The sequence below is a fragment of the Macrotis lagotis genome, chromosome 2, assembly GCF_037893015.1.
Source record: "Macrotis lagotis isolate mMagLag1 chromosome 2, bilby.v1.9.chrom.fasta, whole genome shotgun sequence".
Lineage (NCBI taxonomy): Eukaryota > Metazoa > Chordata > Mammalia > Peramelemorphia > Peramelidae > Macrotis > Macrotis lagotis.
In genome coordinates this window covers 186,506,498-186,526,348 of record NC_133659.1, presented here as the reverse complement: position 1 = coordinate 186,526,348, position 19,851 = coordinate 186,506,498, and the positions used below count along the sequence as shown (strand labels likewise).

Below are 19,851 nucleotides of genomic sequence, written 5' to 3'. Positions count from 1 at the left end.
ATTGGGGAATGGCTTAACAAACTGTGGTATATGTATGTCATGGAACACTGTTGTTCTATTAGAAACTAGGAGGGATGGGAATTCAGGGAAACTTGGAAGTACTTGCATGAACTGATGCTGAGCAGAACCAGGAAAACACTGTATACCCTAACAGTAACATGGGGGTGATGGTCAACCTTGATGGACTTGCTCATTCCATCAGTGCAACAATCAGGGACAATTTTGGGCTATTTACCATGGAGAATACCATCTAAATCCAGAGAAAGAATTGTGGAGTTTGAACAAAGATCAAAGACTATTACCTTCAATTTAGGGGGGGGGGGGAATTATCTTAGTAATTTTGCTTTCTCTTATACTTTACTTTTCTTCTTTAAGGATATGATTTCTCTCTCATCACATTCAACTGAGATCAATGTATACCATGGAAACAATGTAAAGACTAACAGAATGCCTTCTGTGGTGGGGGGAGGGAAACAATAATGGGAAAATTGTAAAACTCAAAATAAACAAAATCTTTCTTAAAAAAATGTTCAATATCAGAATTTGTTTTGCTTGAAAATGAGTTACAAGAGTTCTGTTTTTCTGTTTTTAAATGGGAGCTAGGAAAAGAAAAGAGATTTTTGTTAAATCAAGGGAAAAAAGAAGTTTCATTGTTATTAAGAAGACAGTGTGATGAACTAATGCTGAATGAAGTGAGCAGAACCAGAACATTGTATATACTTACAGCAACATTGTGTAATGATCAACTATGATGTTCATTTCAGCAGTACAATAATCAGAGATATTCTAAAAGACTTGTGATGGAAAATATCATCCTTATCCAGAGAAAGAATCCTGGAGTTTAAATACAGACCAAAACTTACTATCTTCAATTTTTAAAAAGTGTATTACATATTGCAATTTTTGCTTCAATTTGATGCTTCTTTCACAACAAGATTAATATTTATTTGTGTTTAATATAGTTATATATCTATAACCTAAATGAGATTGCTCTCTGTTGGGGGAGGGAAGAGGGAAGGGAGAGAGGGAGAAAAATGTGAAACTCAAAACTTTGCAAACAAACCCATCTTTGCATGTAGTTGGAAAAATAAATAAAATATTTTTAAAAATAGAGAGAGAGAGAGCGAGCAGTGTAACAATGAATTTATATCCAGGTCACAGGCTACATCACATAAAAATCCAAAAGAAAAAAAAGGATGCAGAAATGATCAATCAGAAATTGATTACAGTAAGGCAATTTGAAGAGGTTTACTAAGGAAAAGACATTTGAGCTGGATTTTGTAGCACTTTAACAGAATGCAATGTTGTGCCACTCAGGTAAACCAGTGACTGAAGATGAAAATACTGGAGCTTCCCGTTATGAATAGCAGACCCTGAGAAGAGCCCAGAGCAAAGAACAGTCTGTCCAGTCTATTTTTTTATTCACTGTTCAGTGGCAAAGCACTGGTCCAATTTAGTTTTAGATTGGTCCTATGTAGCAAGCTCAACTGAACTATCCATCCTTCCAAGAGTTGCTGAGAGCTCCCTACTAGATTGTATTGTAGGTACAATTCCATTCTTCCCTCTCCTGAATTCTAGTATTTGAGGGGGTTAGTATTATCATGTTTTGTAACAACTGCTTTTGCCAGGCCATTTGAGGCATTGCTAAATAATTGAATCTACTAATTGGGGAATAATATATGTGAAGTCATGTAAAACACATTTCCCCTTTAGCCATACTGCAAAAATGAACAGAAACAACAAGCCTAGGGTCATTTTTCAATGAGGAAGTCCATCGGTGGAGCTCAATATAGAAGAAATCCATCAGTTGTATGAATGTTTACAGGTGGTCTGGGGGATTTAGAGTATTTACTCAAGGCATATTAAAGTTAATCTGTATTATTAAAATTTTCTTAAATCTAAAAAGCAAGAAAAAAACCCGCAAGCCCTAATTTTTAGTAACTGCCAAACTTTCTCCAGAGATAGCTGAAGCTGACTCTAGTATACCCTTTAAATGCATCTACAGGGTTACCTTTAAAACCCTGAAATTAAGAGCAACCACTCATCTGGGGACTCAACTTGTCAATACCAATGCATGTTTGGGTATGTTATCCCCAAGAACATGACACATAAAAAAATTGAACAATAATAGATAGTATTATATTAGATTTTGAGTTTTGTAAAGAGTTTCATTTCTGTAATCTAAAATATGAAAGGTAGGTCCTATAATTAGCATCATTTTTCAAATAAGAAATTGAAAGTTAAGTTAGATGATTTATCTAGGGTCATACAGCAAACACCTGAGGCAGGTTTTGAACTCAAATCTTCCAGACCTAAAGTCCAATGAAATCCAGTCATTATATAAGGATCTTTTTTTAAAAAGCCAAGGGGCTGCTAAGCTGAGGGGCAGCTAGGTGGCACAGTGGATAGAGCACTGGCCCTGGAGTCTGGAGTATCTGAGTTAAAATCTGACCTCAGACACTTAATAATTACCTAGCTGTGTGGCCTTGGGCAAGCCACTTAACCTCATTACTTTGCAAAGAAACCTAAAAAAAAAGCCACAAAGAAACACACACACACACACACACACACACACACACACATACACACACACATCCTTGCAATGTGATCAATGTGGTCAATTCTGTCCTCTCTTTCTAAGCCTGACTTTTGCTTGGAGGGGGTAACTGAGGAGAAAAAACAAAGATGACCAGGTGACCTGACCAGCCTTGGAAGGGAAGGACACCTCATAAGATATGAAGAACAGAATGGGGAAAGTGACATTAAGACAAATACACTGAAGGATACTTTTTTGTACTTTATGTTTCTTTATTTTTTTTATTATTTTGGAGGTTTTTGTTTGTTTTTGCATCATGGCTTAATATGGCAATATATTTTGTTTGACATGTATTATTGATATATTGCTTGCCTTCTCGGGAGGGGGAGGTGTGGGAGGGAAGGAGACAATTTGGAACTTGAAATTTAAAAAAAGGAATGGAATGTTAAAAATAAACAATTTTTTAGGTTTTTTTGCAAGGCAAAATGGGTTAAGTGGCTTGCCCAAGGCCACACAGCTAGGTAATTATTAAGTGTCTGAGACCAGATTTGAACTCAGGTACTCCTGACTCCAAGGCCAGTGCTCTATCCACTGCGCCACCTAGCCGCCCCCAAAATAAACAATTTTTAAAAAATAAGACATGTATACTGTGGAAATCATAAATGCAAACTCCCACCTTTCCCTAACTCATAGGAGGCCTAAAGAAAGAGGGACTTCCTGCAAAAGAACCTGGCCCTGAATTTGTTTTCCAGGTTCCTTGTCTGTCTTTTTTTTTCCTATTTCCTTCTAATTTACCCATCAGCCAGAACTAAACTCAAAGACTCACATATCCATTCTCTCAATAAAACCATCATCTAGTCAAGAGCACAATCCTTTATTACTTGCAAACTCCCCTGACCCCAGCTTTCCCTGACAAACCACTGGAAAACACCCAAACCAAAGAGAGACAGAAATCTCAGCTGGGATCCTAGCAGCACCAGGAAAAGGGACACTTCAGTCAGCAAGTATCTCTTAATCCAATGATATGGAAAGACCCAACAGAGAAGGGACCTAAGAGAGACTGATACATAGATAGATGGTGGTGTTGTGAATTAACTCAATCATTCTGTAAAACAATTTGAATTTATACTTGAGAAGTCAAGTGACTCAGTGACTCCACTACAAACTAAGCATGGACTCCAAAGAGGTCAAGATCAGAAAGAAAGATCCTATACATAGAAAAATATTTAAAGTAACATTTTTTTGAGTAGCAAGGGAACTAGAAGGAAAGTCATGTCCATCAACTGGACAATGGCCAAACAAATTGGCATATGAATATAAAGAGAAATTATGAACATAAAGAATTCAGAGAAACTTGCAAATACTTGTATAAACTTTTGACAAGTGAGTTAAACGAGAGGAACAGTTAGTGAGAAACAGAATAATAAAAGGATGATAACAATTAGAAAAAATCCCTGCAGTGAGACCATCATGATTTCAGAGGAATTGATGATAAAGTAAGCTTTCCACATCTCATCAGAGAGATGGAAGCCTATGGGGATAGAAAGAGCCAAACAACTTCAGACGTGAATAATGTGTTGAAATTTCTTTTCTTGACCATACTTATTTGTTACAAGGTGGGGAGAGGAGTGGGCTGGGATGGGGGTGAGTTTTTGAGAAGTGACTGATTTTTTAAAATCACTCTGTTCCCTCCTCTCCCCACCTGCCTCTAGGGGTGACATTCATAAATTGTGACAGCACTGAAGACATTCCAACCCCCACCCACCCTCCAACTTCTATTTCCATCCATCCAGGGGAGGCTAATAGAAAAATATCAATAAACCATTTTAAAAGAAAAAGGGAAGGCTTCAGGCTTAGATTCCACAGAGGATTCCAAAGTAGGGAGACACCACAGAGAGATCTTGACTCTCAGAGACATTTACCTAAGGGGACCCCAGTGTTTGAGAGCTGCTCAGGTGAGTTTGGGTGAAAGGTCAGTTATAACTAAAAACTCAAGCTTAGATGACCTTTGAGCTTAAGGTTCTTCATGGAGCTCTGCTGTGATAGCACAACTTCGCCATCTGTGACCTCATTTGGTGATAGCCCTGTTCCAGAACTTCTTGACCTAGGTTACATCCTGCTAGAATACATCCCTGGAAAGTTAGAGAAATGTCATTGTTTTATCTTGTTTGCTAATTTTGTGGTTTTCTGCTATAAAGAACTGTCTGATACTGTGAATAAACAGCTCTGCTAGTTGTCTTGCTAGCATCTCTACCAGAGTGCACAGGTTTCTTTTCTTTCCTGAGCCAAATTAATTCCCCTGGTGGACAGGGGAACTCAACAATCCAGATTTAAGGCGGTTCCCCACAGAGAGGGCACTGAAATCAGAGAACCCAGGCTTCACAAGGGAAGACTTCAGAAAGAAAGAGTCCCACAAAGGGACACCTCAGAAGGGGCCATCCGACACAGAGAGCCATCCTCTCCCAAGACAAATTATATGGGAGTTGAAGTCTCCAAATACTTACCTGGTCCCGAGGGGGTCTTCCCAGAACTGAGCTGTCGCAGGCGTCTCTGGTGGGCACGGCCCCCACAATGCACTTGAGCCTGGGCTGCAGAGTTGAGTTGAATGTTGCAGACATCACAGAGTGTGTATGATGGTCGTTTCCTTTCCCTCTTGGCCCTAGAGGGCTCTGGGAGCTGAGGGGGACATTCAGAACCCCCTGGAGCAGGAAGGCCCTTCTCACCTGGAGGGGCTGGGCTCAGTGGGCGCTTCATATCTGAATGGGGTGAGGAAAGACAGAGAAATCAAGGAAAGTTTCATAATCATAAGGGTGGTGATGGTGAAGTGGTGAGGGTGATGACTAGAGTTGGTGGCTCAAGGTCTGGAAATTCTCCAAACCCCATTGATCCAGTTGAACCAACTCTCTCATCCAGCCTTTTGAAGGAGAAGCTGGGAGGTGGGGAGATGTGGTAGAGTCAATGGACTTGGGTTCAAATCCTACCTTTGAGGTTTACTGCCAGTGTGATCTCAGGTACCTAGGTGAACCTTACTGGGCCTCAGGTTTCTCATATTTTATTTTATTATTATTTTTCTTTTTAGGTTTTTGCAAATGGGGTTAAAAAATGGGGTTAAGTGGCTTGCCCAAGGCCACACAGTTAGGTAATTATTAAGTGTCTAAGGCCAGATTTAAACTCAAGTACTCCTGACTCCAGGGCCAGTGCTCTATCCACTGCACCACCTAGCCTCCCCTGTTTTCTCCTATTTAAAATGATGGGACTGAACTCAGTGGTCCCTAAACTGTCTTCCGGCTCTTAATCCTATGGTTCTTCACAATAAACAGTACCTGAAATGAATGAATCTTCAGAAGGATGGCATCCATGCTCAGAGATATGGAGAAATATGGAAAGAGGAGCAGAATTAAGGACAGAGACAAGTGGTCAGTGGGTCTGGTATTTGGTTCTGAACGTTCCCACAACAGATCTTGGGCCAGGGGTAATGTGGTGGAGCTTCCTGCGAGCTGGAACAGCTGTCGGCCTCAGGGGTGACTCTGCAGTAACCCGAGTCCTTCTGTTCCCTCCCCTCCCCACCTGCCTCTGGGGGTGACATTCATAAACTGTGACAGTGCTGAAGACATTCCAACCCCCCACCCCCCTTCCAACTTCTATTCCCATCCATCCAGGGGAGGCTAATAGAGGAATCATTGGGCAGAACAAAGGGAAGATGACTGTCTCACACTAGTCTCCGTTGCCACTGCTGGCTGCTCAGCTTCCAATACACCTCCCTGGACCTGCTTCCCCACACAAACCATTCCAGATGTCTCTCTTTCAACACATGCCCCTTTCCTCCTTTCAAATTTGGCTCAATCTTCTAACCAGGAAGCCTCCCCCTTCGAGGGATCCCTAATCTGATTCTGAGAAATCCTTTTCAGGATATTAATATGATATTAACATCTAGTATTTACATACAACTTTAAATAGTACAAAGCACTTTATTATTCATTTGATCCTCAGAATAATCCCATGGGGAAGGGAGGTTATGATCATCCCATTTTACAGATTAAGACATTTTGTTTTAAGTAACTTGAATGGGATCACATGGTAAGTGTCTGAGGCAGGATTATTAATCTTCACTCCAAGTCAAGCATTTTCTCTTTTGTGTTTAATCCAGATCTCCCCCCGACTGAGGTACAGAATTTGAACTATATTCATTTAAACTAATTTCTCTCTCTCTCTTTTGCTCTCTATTTGCTCTCTTTGCTCTCTTTGCTCTCTTTGCTCTCTTTGCTTCTGTCTCTGTCTCCTTTATTTTTGTTACTCTTGTTCTCTCTGAGTCTCTGTTGATTTCTCTGTTTTTCTGTTTCTGTTTATTTCTCTTTCTTTGTCTCTCCTGGTTTCTCTGTCTCTTATTTCTGTTTCCCAGTATCTGTCTGTTTCTTCTCTTATGAAAGGATCACAGGATTTACTGCCTGGGAGGGACATTAGAGATCATTTAATGTGGGGACTCTGAATATTTTTTATGGGTTCTGAACCCCTTTTCCATTCTAGTTAAACCTAGGGACCCTTCTCAGAACATTGTTTTTAAAAACATAAAATACAATATATAGAATTACAATGAAAACCAATTATATGGAAATTCAGAGATGAAAATATTTTAAAAACAAGTTCACCCATGCCTAGATTCAAAATTAAGATTTTAATGTGATTTAATCTTTCAGTTCAATCTCTTGATTTTATAGATGAGGAAACTGAAGACCAGAAGGAAGAGATCACTTGTCCAAAGTTATTGTAGTAAGTATCTGTGACAGTACAGGAATCCATGTCCCTTAATCTCAAAATCAATGCTTTTTCCCCTCCATCAAACTCTCCCCTGGGCTAGTGTATGCTTCTTGCTCCTGAGTGAGTGTCAGATTCTCAGAGTGTCTCTCCCATCAGACTAGGACCTCCAAGAAGAAGGCAGAGATACCCCTCCCCCATCAAACAGAGTTATTTAAGGTCATATGAGAGGGGGTGAGGAGAGCAGGGACAGACCTGGACTGTCATTGTGCTCCTCCCAGCTATGGATAGATGTTTTTCAGTCCCAAGCACCTGGAAAGATGGACTGAGCAAGACCGTTTGTCAGATGGATAAAGGAAAGCAGATAAAGTCAAAGAGCTCTTGGAAGATCTACCTTTTCCCTCTTAGTTTTAAATCATTAGACTCTATATAAGTAGATGGCTTCTGAGATCCCCTTCATCTCTGACAGTCTCTAAAACTATCATGTATGTCTATATTACTCTGTGGTTCCAATTCCTTTATGTTTTTATGTATATGAGAGAAAAGGGGGAGGGAATCTAAGTTGGCTCAATGTCCCCCTTCTGTCTCTGCCATAATTAGTGATTTAGGAGATGTAGCACCCCAGGATGGCCTCCAGGTGGCATAGCAAACCATCTAGCAGCAAGTCTTGGATTTGGAGTTATTGAAGGTAGGGGATGGTCCAGAAAGGCAGCCCACCACTGCCATCATGCCAGGCCAAGGGGAAGATGCAACCTTGAAAAGGGCAAAGATAGCAAGTATTTTCTTCTGAGGCCCTGTTCTCTCAGGAGAAGGCAGTGTAGGAGTTTGCTCTCTTTAGTGATTCCCATTCCTGTACCCTTCTCCCCTCCCCAACCTAGGATTATAACATTGGTGGAAAACTCAGCCCCTATCTTATCCATCCATCCATCCATCCATCCATCCATCCATCCATCCATTCATCCATCCATCCATCCCTCCATCCCTCCATCTGTCTTCCATTCATCCATCCATCTATCTCCCTTGTCTCCAACCCTGTGGTCTCCCCCATCTCAGACTAAATAATGTTTGTTGTTTGGGAAGAGGAGGGTAAGGGTGGTTAAAGACTGTCACAGGTGCAAATGGTAAGTAGGAGGAGGTGGCATGGGGGAACCTCCCTCCCTCTTGTTAGGAATCTGAATCCTTTCCCAGATCCTCTGGAATAACTGAGCTCAGAGCTAAAATGCTCTTGGAAAGCACCACCCAGGGAGAGGTATTTTGGAAATCTCGGGGCTCTTTAAAAGAGGGGGGTGGGGTGGTGTAGGAGACAGAGGGAGAAAACAGACAAGCATCTGCCATAAAGCTGATTAAACCACTATGATCTACAGCTTCTCTGTTTACAGGACCTAGCAAAAGGAATTCTTTTGCTAATTGTGTCCTGGCCTAAACTTCTGCCCTCCAAGTCTCCCAAATACCGGCTTCTACCTTTCTGTTGTAGCCCCTGTGATTCTGCACTCCAAACATATACACATACACATTCTCTCTATCTGTCTAACTCTTCCTCTCCTTCCCTCTCCCCCAGGCCATGAAATTCTGGCCTTTGTGGACTGGACTGGTATTTTGACCCCAGGAAATGCCAAACATTTTCCCTGATTGCCACTCTGTTGATTTTTTTTTTAGGTTTTTTTTTTTTTTGCAAGGCAATAGGGTTAAGTGGCTTGCCCAAAGCCACACGGCTAGGTAATTATTAAGTGTCTGAGGTCGGATTTGAACCCAGCTACTCCTGACTCCAGGGCCGGTGCTTTATCCACTGCACCACCTAACTGCCCCCACTCTGTTGATTTTTTAAGGGTAAAGCATGTACCCATTTCTAAGAGAGTCATCTTTGACCCTCACAGTGAGGACAGGGGCACAGTCACATCCCTTTGCTAGGAAAATTACCTGCTTACAACTTCCTAAGATTTTCCCCTCTGCCTACAAGATAATAGGTACATTGTGGTTTTTCACATGCTCCCTCTGACAGAAGAGAGAAAATATAGTTTCTTCATTTCCCTTATGGAAGGATTTGTAACTCTAGCAAAAATAAAAGAGGTTGAACTGCAGGTTCCTAGATCTAGAAGGGCCATCTAGTTCAACTAACTCATTTTAGAGATGAAGAAATGGAGGCCAAATGTCTTTCCCAAGGACACAATGGACAGTACATATCAGAAGCAAGATTTGAATCCAGGTCCTATACCATCAGATTCATCATTCTTTTCATTGTATCACACTGCCTTCCTTAAAGGAAGCTTGGCAGGAACTTGAAGGTGACAATACTCTGAAGAAGGAGCCCTGAAGGAAGTTAGGGAGTGTCTTCCATGGTATGGAAGCCTGGGCTAGGGGGCAAGAGACTGCCCTGTTATGAACTAGCTATGTGACCTTGAGCAATTCAATTTCTTTGAAGCTCAGTTTTTTTCCTCTATAAAATGAGGAAGTTAAATTAGATGATGTCTAGAGTCCCTTCCAGCCTTAATCTTCTAAGCTTCCACGATTTAGCAGGTAAAGTAGGAAAAAAACACTAGTTTTTAAAGCCACACAAGGGTTCAAATCCCACCTTAGAGACCCATTCCCTTGATTTTGGAAAAGACATTAAATCTCAGTTTCCTCCTCTGTAAAATGAACAAGTTGGACAAGATTAATCTCTGAGATCCACGGGTAGGTAGGTGGCTTAGTGGATAGAGCAGAGCCTGAAATCAGGAAGACCCTGAGTTCAAATCCAACCTCAGACCTTTAATGGTTGAATGACCCTAGGCAAGCCATTTCACCCTATTTCCCTCAGTTTTCTCATCTATAAAATGCATTAGAGAAGGAAATAACAAGAAAATCCCAAAGTAGGTCATGAAAAGTCAGACACATCTGAATAACACAACAACAATCCCTTCCAACTCTAAATTTTTAATTCTATGAATCTTCCCAGACTTCAATCACTTCATCTATAAGATAAGAAAATTAGACAGGATGAGTTTCTGGCTCCAAAGTTGTAATTTGTAATCCCAATGACTCTTCTGTGTGTGTGTGTGTGTGTGTGTGTGTGTGTGTGTGTGTGTAAACGGCTGAGATGGGAATAAAGATATCCTCTCCGGACAAAAATACTTCTGCTATTTCTGTTGGAAATATGGGAAGTAACAATGATCATAAGGTCCAATCATGGTGACGTAATAATGTTAAGGCCTTTGAATCAAGTTTTGACACTAGCTTCTCTCTTCACGTTTGTTGGGATATTCAAGTTCCTTGTATGGACTGGACAGAGCCCACCTTGAAATCTGAAAGATCTGGATTCAAGTCCTAAGATATACTGAGAGTATAGTGCCTGCCTGGCTTGTTGATGACCCAGGGCAAAAAAAATCATTTAAGTTTTCAGTACCTCAGGCAATGAAGACTAAAATTTGGAGAAAATGTTGACTCTCACTGGAAGAGAGAGGTTCAACCCTTGGAAGTTTCCCATACCAAATGAAGTCACAGTTCCAATCTCTGTTACCTGCTTTGTACAATTCCTACTCTGTGCCTCAGTTTCCCCACTTTTCTTTTTTAATTTAAAAACACTTTTTCCAATTACATGCAAAAAAATAGTTTTCAACATTCATCATTTTGCAAGCTTTCAAAGGGAACCAAAAGTATATATGAAGAACCGACTTTATACTCAACCCTATGCTAAACAGGAGCTCTAAAAGTATAATTTCTTTCCCTTACAACAATCCCTGATTTATCCTTATTTGAGGAAACCTAGGCAGACAGAATTTAAGTGACTTGCCCAGGGTTACTCAGTGCCTGAGGCAGCATTTGAACTCAGATCTTACTGATTTCAGTCCCAGAACATTTTCTCCTGTGCCATCCAACTTGTCTGTAAGAACAAGGACTCTCTTTCGCCCTTCTTTGCATGTTCATTTAACTTTGTAGCTTCATTTAGTACAGTACACAGTCAGCATCTAATAAATGTTGGATGGCTCCCTCAGAAGGCAATGTGCTGTTGGTCAGGGTAACTTATTCCTTTTGCCCTTTTCCCAAGAAGGGTAAATTGGGGGTAGCAGGTGTGAAGTGAGCTCCTGGTCACTGTGCCTGGAATCATTGCTCATAGATTTAAAGTTGGAAGGGATCTGAGAGATAAATAAGACGAAGAAACAGCAGCTGACATTTGTATATGCCTTTCAGCTTTACAAAGTGTTTTTCAAATATCATCTTGTTTGAGCTACACGACAACCCTTTCAGATGGGTCCTATAATCCACATTTTACAGATGAGGAAACTGAGGTTCAGAAGAATCAAGTGACTTGTCCAGGATCACCCAGCTAGTGACAAAGCAGGGGTTCAAATACAGCTCTTTTCTGATGTCAATTCTAGCATCCTTTTTTACTATACTAGGAAATCATCCTCCCATTAGAACATAAGCTCTTTGAGGGCAGGGACTTGTGCTTATATCTCAGACACAAGGGAGTATGTAAAAAAAAAAACTCATTGCCTAGTGGATTAGGATATTTTCAAGATCAGTTAGCCCACTCCCTTAATTTTACCCCTACTCAAATAGTCAGACATTAATTGAAGGTGATTTTCACCTTCATTTTCTCAAGTTGGGAAGGATTTTCAAGACTATCTGTCTCCAAAACCTCACACCCTATACCAAGACAAGATCAAAATGGATACAGGATTTAGATATAAAAAACAATACTATAAGCAAATTAGAAGATCAAGGACTAGTTTACCTGTCAGATCTATGGAAAGGGAAGCAGTTTATGACTAAGGAGGAGATGGAGAACATCACTAAAAACAAACTAGATGATTTTGATTACATTAAATTAAAAAGCTTTTGCATAGACAAAACCACTGTGGCCAAGATCAAAAGAAATGCAGTAAACTGGGAAACAATCTTTACAACTAATGTTTCTGACAAAGGACTCATTTCTAAAATATACAGAGAACTGAGTCAAATTTAAAAAACAACCATTCCCCAATTGACAAATGGTCAAAGGATATGCAAAGGCAATTTACAGATGAGGAGATCAAAGCAATCCATAGTCATATGAAAAATTGCTCTAAATCATTACTTATTAGAGAAATGCAAATTAAAGCCTCTCTGAGGTACCACCTCACACCTTGCAGACTGGCCAATATGATCAGAAAGGATAAGAAACTGGGACACTATTACATTGTTGGTGGAGCTGTGAACTCACCCAACCTTTCTGGAGAGAAATTTGTAACTATGCCCAAAGGGCAACAAAAATATGCACACTCTTTGATCCAGCAATACCACTACTGGGTCTATACCCTGAGGAGCTGATGAAAAAGGGTAAAAACATCACTTGTACAAAAATATTTATAGCACCCTGTTTTGGTGGCAAAGAACTGGAAATCAAGTAAATGTCCTTCAATTGGGGAATGGCTTAACAAACTGTGGTATATGTATGTCATGGAACACTGTTGTTCTATTAGAAACCAGGAAGGATGGGAATTCAGGGAAGCCTGGAGGGATTTGCATGAACTGATGCTGAATGAGATGAGCAGAACCAGAAAAACACTGTACACCCTAACAACAACATAGGGACCATGATCAACCTTGATGGACTTGCTCCTTCCATCAGTGCAACAATCAGGGACAATTTGGGGTTGTCTGCAATGGAGAATACCATCTGTATCCAGAGAAAGAACTGTGGAGTTTGAACAAAGACCAAAGACTATTAACTTTAATTTAGAAAAAAAACTGATATATTATTATCTGATCTTGCTATCTCTTATACTCTGTTTCTTCCTTAAGGATATGATTTCTCTCTCATCACATTCAATTTGGATCAATATATACCATGGAAACAATGTAAAGACCGGCAAATTACCTTCTGTGGGGTGTGGGGGGGGGAAGTAAGATTAGGGGAAAAATTGTAAAACTCAAAATAAATAAAATCTTTAAAAAAAAAAGACTGTCTCAAATCCTACAACTGAACAAGAACACCCCACCATCAGAATTTGATAAATCTTGTAGACTCACAGGGAGGCACTGTGGATGTCGTTAAATAACACTGGATTTGGATTTAGCTAATCTGGATTTGAATCCTGGCTCTGCAAGGAAAAGGATCAGATTTAGTGGCTTGCCCAAGGTCACACAAGCAGTAAAATGGCAGTTGGAATTGAACTTCTGTCGTTTAATGACAAACCTACTGCTCTTTCAACTACAGAAACTTAGTTAAAGAACCATATGAAAAGGAGGGGAAGTTGGGAGGGGGCTTGTCCTTTTTGCTTAAATGAAGGCCTGTTGGGGAAGGTTGTGTCCTGGGGGACCAAGTCTTATTACTGGAAGGTTAAATTGGAAAAGAAGATGCCTGCCCCTCCTACTCCCTCTTCATGCAAGGGTTTAACTCTGAAGGATAGTTTCCTAGTCCTTGGCAAAGCATAAAGGGCTATCTCACTAAACCCTTAATGAGGCCAATTAACCACTTGGCACGTCTCACTGAGAGGTGCCCTTTTGGGAGTGCACATGCTCCCAGAGATGTTACATCAAGGGAAGGTATTGTAGCTCCATGGTAAGGGTCTAAATGGGTTTCCTGGAGTCAACATGCCTCTGGAAAAAACTGATAGAACTCACAGACCTTAGAACTGGAAGAGAGGAATGGAAGCTCTTCTAACCCAGCTCCCTCAATTTACAGGAGCAGAAAATGAGGTTCAGATAGAAGAAATGACTTGCTCAAGGTCATGGAGGCAGCAAATGGGGAAAACTGGGATTTGAATCCAGGTCCCCTAATATCCTCATCCAAAATCCAATATCCTAATATCACCAAATCCTAATATCCTAGTCCAAAAGCCTATGGTTCTCCTTTTTGTTCAACAAGGAGATAATGTCTGGACCCCACTTTTCTATGCTAATATTCTCTGTTTTCCAGACATTTTCTGTTTTCTCTGATTCCAGGATGAGGGCCAACCAGATTTAAGTGTAATTGTGTAAATAAATAAATATACAAAAGAACATAGACAATATTCCTGGGTCACCTTGTTTGGAAATAAATGGTAAGGGCCTGAATTTCAACCCTACTCTTTCCTTTTCTGCCCCTCACATACACTCTGGAGCCAGCACTTAAACTTAAGAAAAGACTGGCAGAAATGTCCCTTCTGAGGAAGAGGTCTGAGCTTCCTCTATCAGGCAACCTGCCCAGATTTTCGGCAGGAAAGGGAAAGGATATATCCTACCCATGTCCACACTAACCTTCGCTGGCTTGTTAGACCTTAAGGCACCTAGCTGAGGCTGAGTTGTCCTGGTACCTAGACCATCCCCCTCCCAAATGAGTCACCAGGAATATCCAACAATAAACCCTCCTGCCATTCCCTTCCCTTTTCCTCTCCCTCCTTTTCTCCCTTCCCTGCTCTGAACTGTGCCAGCCCCTCCCCCAAGTACAAGGAAAAGACAGATTCATCAGTAAGAATTCAGCTGAGAGACACTCACCCGCTCCTGTCATACCAGGGCACCAGGGAGCCCAGGTCATTCAGGGTGAGACTGAAAAACAACATAGAGGGACTCAGAGAGTGGTTAGGGGCTAAGCTAAATTGAGTGAGGAAATTTAAAGTCAGGCCTCCTGTTTTCTTTAGTCAAGAGGACTTGGGTTTGGGCAGACGACAGGCTCAAGTGGTAGGGGCCAGAAAGCCCTGTCAGCATGCCCACGCAAAATGATGACAGTGGAAACAGAGCTGCCCACCTCCCTGGCTAAGAGTATTTAGGGAGTAAGCAAGGCAGCCATCAAACTGTTGGCTTCAAGGTGGTAAATGTTATCACTTCAGCACCAAGAGAGCAGAGCTAGAGGGATGGGAATAGGGATAGGGAGGCAAGTGAAAAAGATGGCCCCAATGGTTTCAGATACTGATATATCAGTCCACCAACCCATGGCTAACTCTATTTCTTTAGGTATTATACGCTCACATACTTTATATTATATACTCACATATATACTCACTCACATATACTTTAGGTATTATATCCTCACATAAGAGTCATAGTTTTTTAGAGCAGAAGTCAAGTTTTAGTCATCTAGTCCAAATCTTTCATTTTACAGAGGAAGAAATTGAGGCTCAGAATGAGAAAATGTCTTTCTCAAAGTCATAATGAGTTAGTGGTTACTCCCAGGTCTCCCCAAATATTTTCCATTCTGTCTTTTTTTCCTGTACCATCACAGGCTATCTATCTAGGCCCTCCCTGGGGCATTCCATCTATTTTTCTCTGCCTCAAGGCCTGGCCCCAGACAAACAGGGGTCATATTTGCCAGTGTACAACCCCTTACTGAAATTTTCACTGCTTCCTTCTTGCTGGGTCTTTAGTAGAAGCAAAGAATGGAAACAAAGATCATTTTAGTGACCTAGAGGGATTAAAATCATCTCTCTCTCTCTCTCTCTCTCTCTCTCTCTCTCTCTCAGGTCCCTCAGTTCCCTCTGACCTTTCCTGATTCTGAGAATGAGAGGTAGGAGGCAAGAGGGACAGCAGAGAAGCAGAAACATCTATTCTAGAGGAAGGAGATACTGAGAGCATTTTTCCTTAGCTGCTGCCCATTTGCAAGAGAACTATGGTTACTAAATTCAAAGATGCATTCAGAGAAGTGGAAAGAGTGTGAGACTCTGTAGACAGGTCTTGGTTCAAATTCTGCTCCTACTACGAATCAACCAGGGTTGTTGTGGGGGGGGGGGGAAGTTCAGTAGAAATGTGAACTATTGTATTGAGGTTAATTTCCTTCCTTTCCCATCACACTGTAACATTTCTGAGTCTTTGGGGTTTAAGGGCTATAGGTTCATTTTTTGATACGCACCACACTTTAAGAGGTAAGGAAATGAAATGAAATGGGTCATTTAGTCCATCCTCCTGCTTCCAGAAGATAAAGCCTTCTTCCAAGTTTAAAGATATGTGTGCATCTGTTCATGTTTATGGGATGTGGGGTATTTTAAAGCACAATCTTCCCCATCCCACAACATATACTGCCCCACCACCACCACCACACCCCCTTAGAAGGACAGACACTTCACCTGTCCCTCTTTCCGCTTCTGGTATCTCTCCATACTAAATAAACATGGGAAGCAGGGTCCTAGCCTATAGAAAGTTCTTCTGTTGTCTTCTTGCCCCCTTTCCCCAACTCCAGCTGAAAAAAGTGAGGATTTCGAGCCAACAACCTATTGCATTTTCTTTATGGTCCCTTTCCTGCATCCTGCCCTCCCCTTTTCCCCCTGCTCTTTTCAGGTCGCAGCTCCTCTTCTTATTGTGTCTATTTGGCTAAAGGCAGTCCAAATCCCCCAGTTCTAACCCCCAGCTCCCCAGGCCAGTTCTGGGGCTCAGCTCCCAAGGGCGCCCATCCTCTTGGGCTCCCAAGCCCAGGATTGACTCACCTGAAAGTTCCCGGGCGTGACCAAGTGACGTCCTAAACGGCTCGGGGGGTCTCCGAGACCGCTTTTACGCAGTCTCCCTCCCGCTCGGTCTCCTTGCCCCTGACCCTCCCTGCCCTTACTCTGGGGGCTTCGGAGACTCAGAGTCCCGGAGACGGCAGGGCAGGTTCAGGGACTAGCTTTGAATGTTCCCGTCCCAAGCAGGCGAAGCTGCGGGACCGGAGCTGGCGGCTTCTGCCTGAGCCCTCCCCTGCCCTGTGCTCCGCTCTCGGGGCGTCACAGCAAGCCGAACAGGTGCCAAAGTCTTGCGGTCCAGCTCCCAGCCCCGAACGAGCTTTGCTGACCTGACATCACCAGCTAGAGCTGTCTAAGGGGTTAGGGTGAGGGAGACAAGGTGCATTGAGAGACTGGGGTTGGGGGACAGTATGAACCCCTCCTTCTCCTGGCGCGAAGGGGACACCCAGCGATAGGAGAGTTGGGGGGGGGGACAGGCAGTCAGAGCAGAGAACCCGGAGAGAACCCGCCAATCTTTATATCTTTGCAATTGGGCAAGGGAGAGAAAGTAATTTTCTATAGAAAACTCTCTTTGAACTCTCAATCTAAGGTTATCTCTGTAAAGGGGAGACCCAGGGAAGCTAGTTCTAAACACAGAGAACCCTTCAGGCTTCTTCACAAAGAATTCCAAGGAGAATTTGAAAAAAATGAGGCTTCCCCAGAGATTTTTGTCTTTTAAACTCTCCTCTACTTTTTTTTTTTTTGCAAGGCAAATGGGGTTAAGTGGCTTGCCCAAAGCCACACAGCTAGGTAATTATTAAGTGTCTGAGACCGGATTTGAACCCAGGTACTCCTGACTCTGGGGCCAGTGCTTTAGCCACCTAGCCACCTAGCCACCCCTCTCCTCTACTTTCAATTCAATTCAATAAAACATATATTAAGCATCTACTCCATAAATGGGAGTGTGCTAGGACCAGAATATAAGAATGAAATCAAATACAAATACTTGCCTTCAGAAAGCTTACCCTGTTGGAGTTTAATAGCCCACAAGCATCTATTAACCATTTCTCAATTGCCAGACACTATAGCAAGTGCTGAGGATACAAGGTGAAACAAAAAGACAGCCCTTACCTTCAAAGAACTTACTTTCTAATGGGTAAAGGAGGCTAGAATCAGAAATAAGTATAATTAAAAAGTAGATGGTGATATAGGTTTATTGGAGAATGACTAAACAATACTCCAATTATCAATGCATGAAATATTACTGTGCTATAAGAAACATGAAGTCAGGATAGCAATATATATGTATATATATATATATATATATATATATATATATATATATATATGACTACAATGATATAAATACCAAGAACAGTAAAAATAAATTTTTTTTTTTTAGGCTTTTGCAAGGCAAACGGGGTTAAGTGGCTTGCCCAAGGCTACACAGCTAGGTAATTATTAAGTGTCTGAGACCGGATTTGAACCCAGGTACTCCTGACTCCAGGGTCCACTGGGCCACCTAGCCGCCCCAGTAAAAATAAATGTTACAAAATTATATAGAACAAGCACAAACCCCTAAAAGAGATAGGAACTCCCCCTCCACACACACACACATACACACACACACACACACACACATAAATACTATTTAACAGTAGTAGGGAAGGGGAGAATAAATTTGGAACACTGCATGTATTTGATGTATTAAATGGTTTTACTGATTTTTTTCTCATTTAATTTTTTTTCCTATGAAGGATGGTTCCTTGAGAAAGAGGAAGGGAGAGGATACAAGGAGAAATATGAAAAATGTAAAAATAAAAGATGTCAGTATAATTTTTGAAAAAACAAGAGTGATGGAATAGAGTTTGCAAAAAACAGATTCAAAGTAATCCAAGGAAAAATACAATATAGAGCTGTGACAAATGAGAGAAACCTATATGGAGGAATAAGTCCATTATTGAGAAATGGAGGCAAGTAGAAGTTCTAACCAGGCAGAGAGAGAGGTGAGGGAAGAGCAGATGAGAAAGATATAATAAAGTCCATCAACTGGATTTGGGATTAGTTTGAGAGATGAAGGGAAGAGAAAGAGCCAGAGGTGATATCAATGTTTCACCTTGGATAAATGGAATGCAGATTATCAACAAAAATAGGGAAGACAAAAGGAGAAAGATGGATTTTTTTTGGGGGGGGGGAGTGATGTATGAACTCAGCTTTGGACATGTTGAAGGTTTTTTTTTTTGCAAGGTAATGAAATTAAGTGACTTGCCCAAGCTAACACACAGTTAGGTAATTATTAAGTGTCTGAGGTTAGATTTGAACTCAGGTCCTCCTGACTCCAGGGCTGGTACTCTATCCACTGTGCCACCTAGCTGCCCTGAACATGCTGAGTTTTTGATATGCCTTCTCAATGGAGAGATCCAAGAGGCACTTGTAAAAGCAGAACTAGAGGAGAGGGTAGGGTTGACTATATAGATTTGGAAGACATCTAAATACAGGTGATAATTGAAGCCAAGAGAGTATAAGAGTAAAACTAGGATTCAAAAAATTCAAGAAGGACAAGAAGAGAATTTTGGGGAGAACCCATCCTTAGAAGGTAAGAGTAGAATGATGAAGTAGTGAAGAGGGGCAGCTAGGTGGCGCAGTGAATAGAAGATCGGCCCCAAGAGTTAAGAGGACCTGAGTTCAAATCCAATCTCTGACATTTAATAATTACCTAACTATATGACCTTGGGCAAGTTACTTAACCCCAGTGCCTTGCCAAGAAAAAAAGGCAAATCAGGAGGGATGGAGAAAGAAAAAAGAAAAAAAGGGAGGGGAGAAAGGAATGAAGGAAAGAAATATTTACCTAACACAATTGTGCTAAGTACTTTTAAAATATTATACCATTTGATCCTCACAACAATCCTGGAAGGTAGGTGCTGTTATCATCCCCATTTTATAGTTGAGGAAACTGAGACAGACCAAGGTTAAATGACTTTCCCAGGGTCACACATATAGTAAGTATTCAATGGCAGATTTAAACTTAGTTTCTGTGAATCTTCCAAGGCAGGAGGAGAAATGCAAAAGAAATTAAGGGAGGAGAAGAACAAGGGAGAGGAGGTGTCAACAGTGTTAATTGCAGGAGGGTTTTTTTAAAAGAATAAATTTTTTTTAAAGAACATAGGATTTTTCAATCAAGAAGGCATTGAGAATTCCTTCTCTAGCACTTGTTAGAGA

The 19,851-nt window shown here is 41.3% G+C and overlaps 1 protein-coding gene across 1 annotated transcript in view; it reads right to left on the bottom strand.

The window, feature by feature from the left end:
• The window catches only part of ZNF385C (zinc finger protein 385C), a 54,119-nt gene extending 37,293 nt beyond the window's left edge, over positions 1-16,826 (bottom strand). The window contains exons 1-2 of the mRNA XM_074223899.1: positions 16,642-16,826; positions 5,041-5,292 (exon numbers count right to left, since the gene is read on the bottom strand). Of these exons, the coding sequence (XP_074080000.1) occupies positions 5,041-5,290 (250 nt within the window). The 5' untranslated portion in view covers positions 5,291-5,292; positions 16,642-16,826. The remainder of the gene's footprint in view (positions 1-5,040; positions 5,293-16,641) is intronic.
• Positions 16,827-19,851: the final 3,025 nt, after the last annotated feature.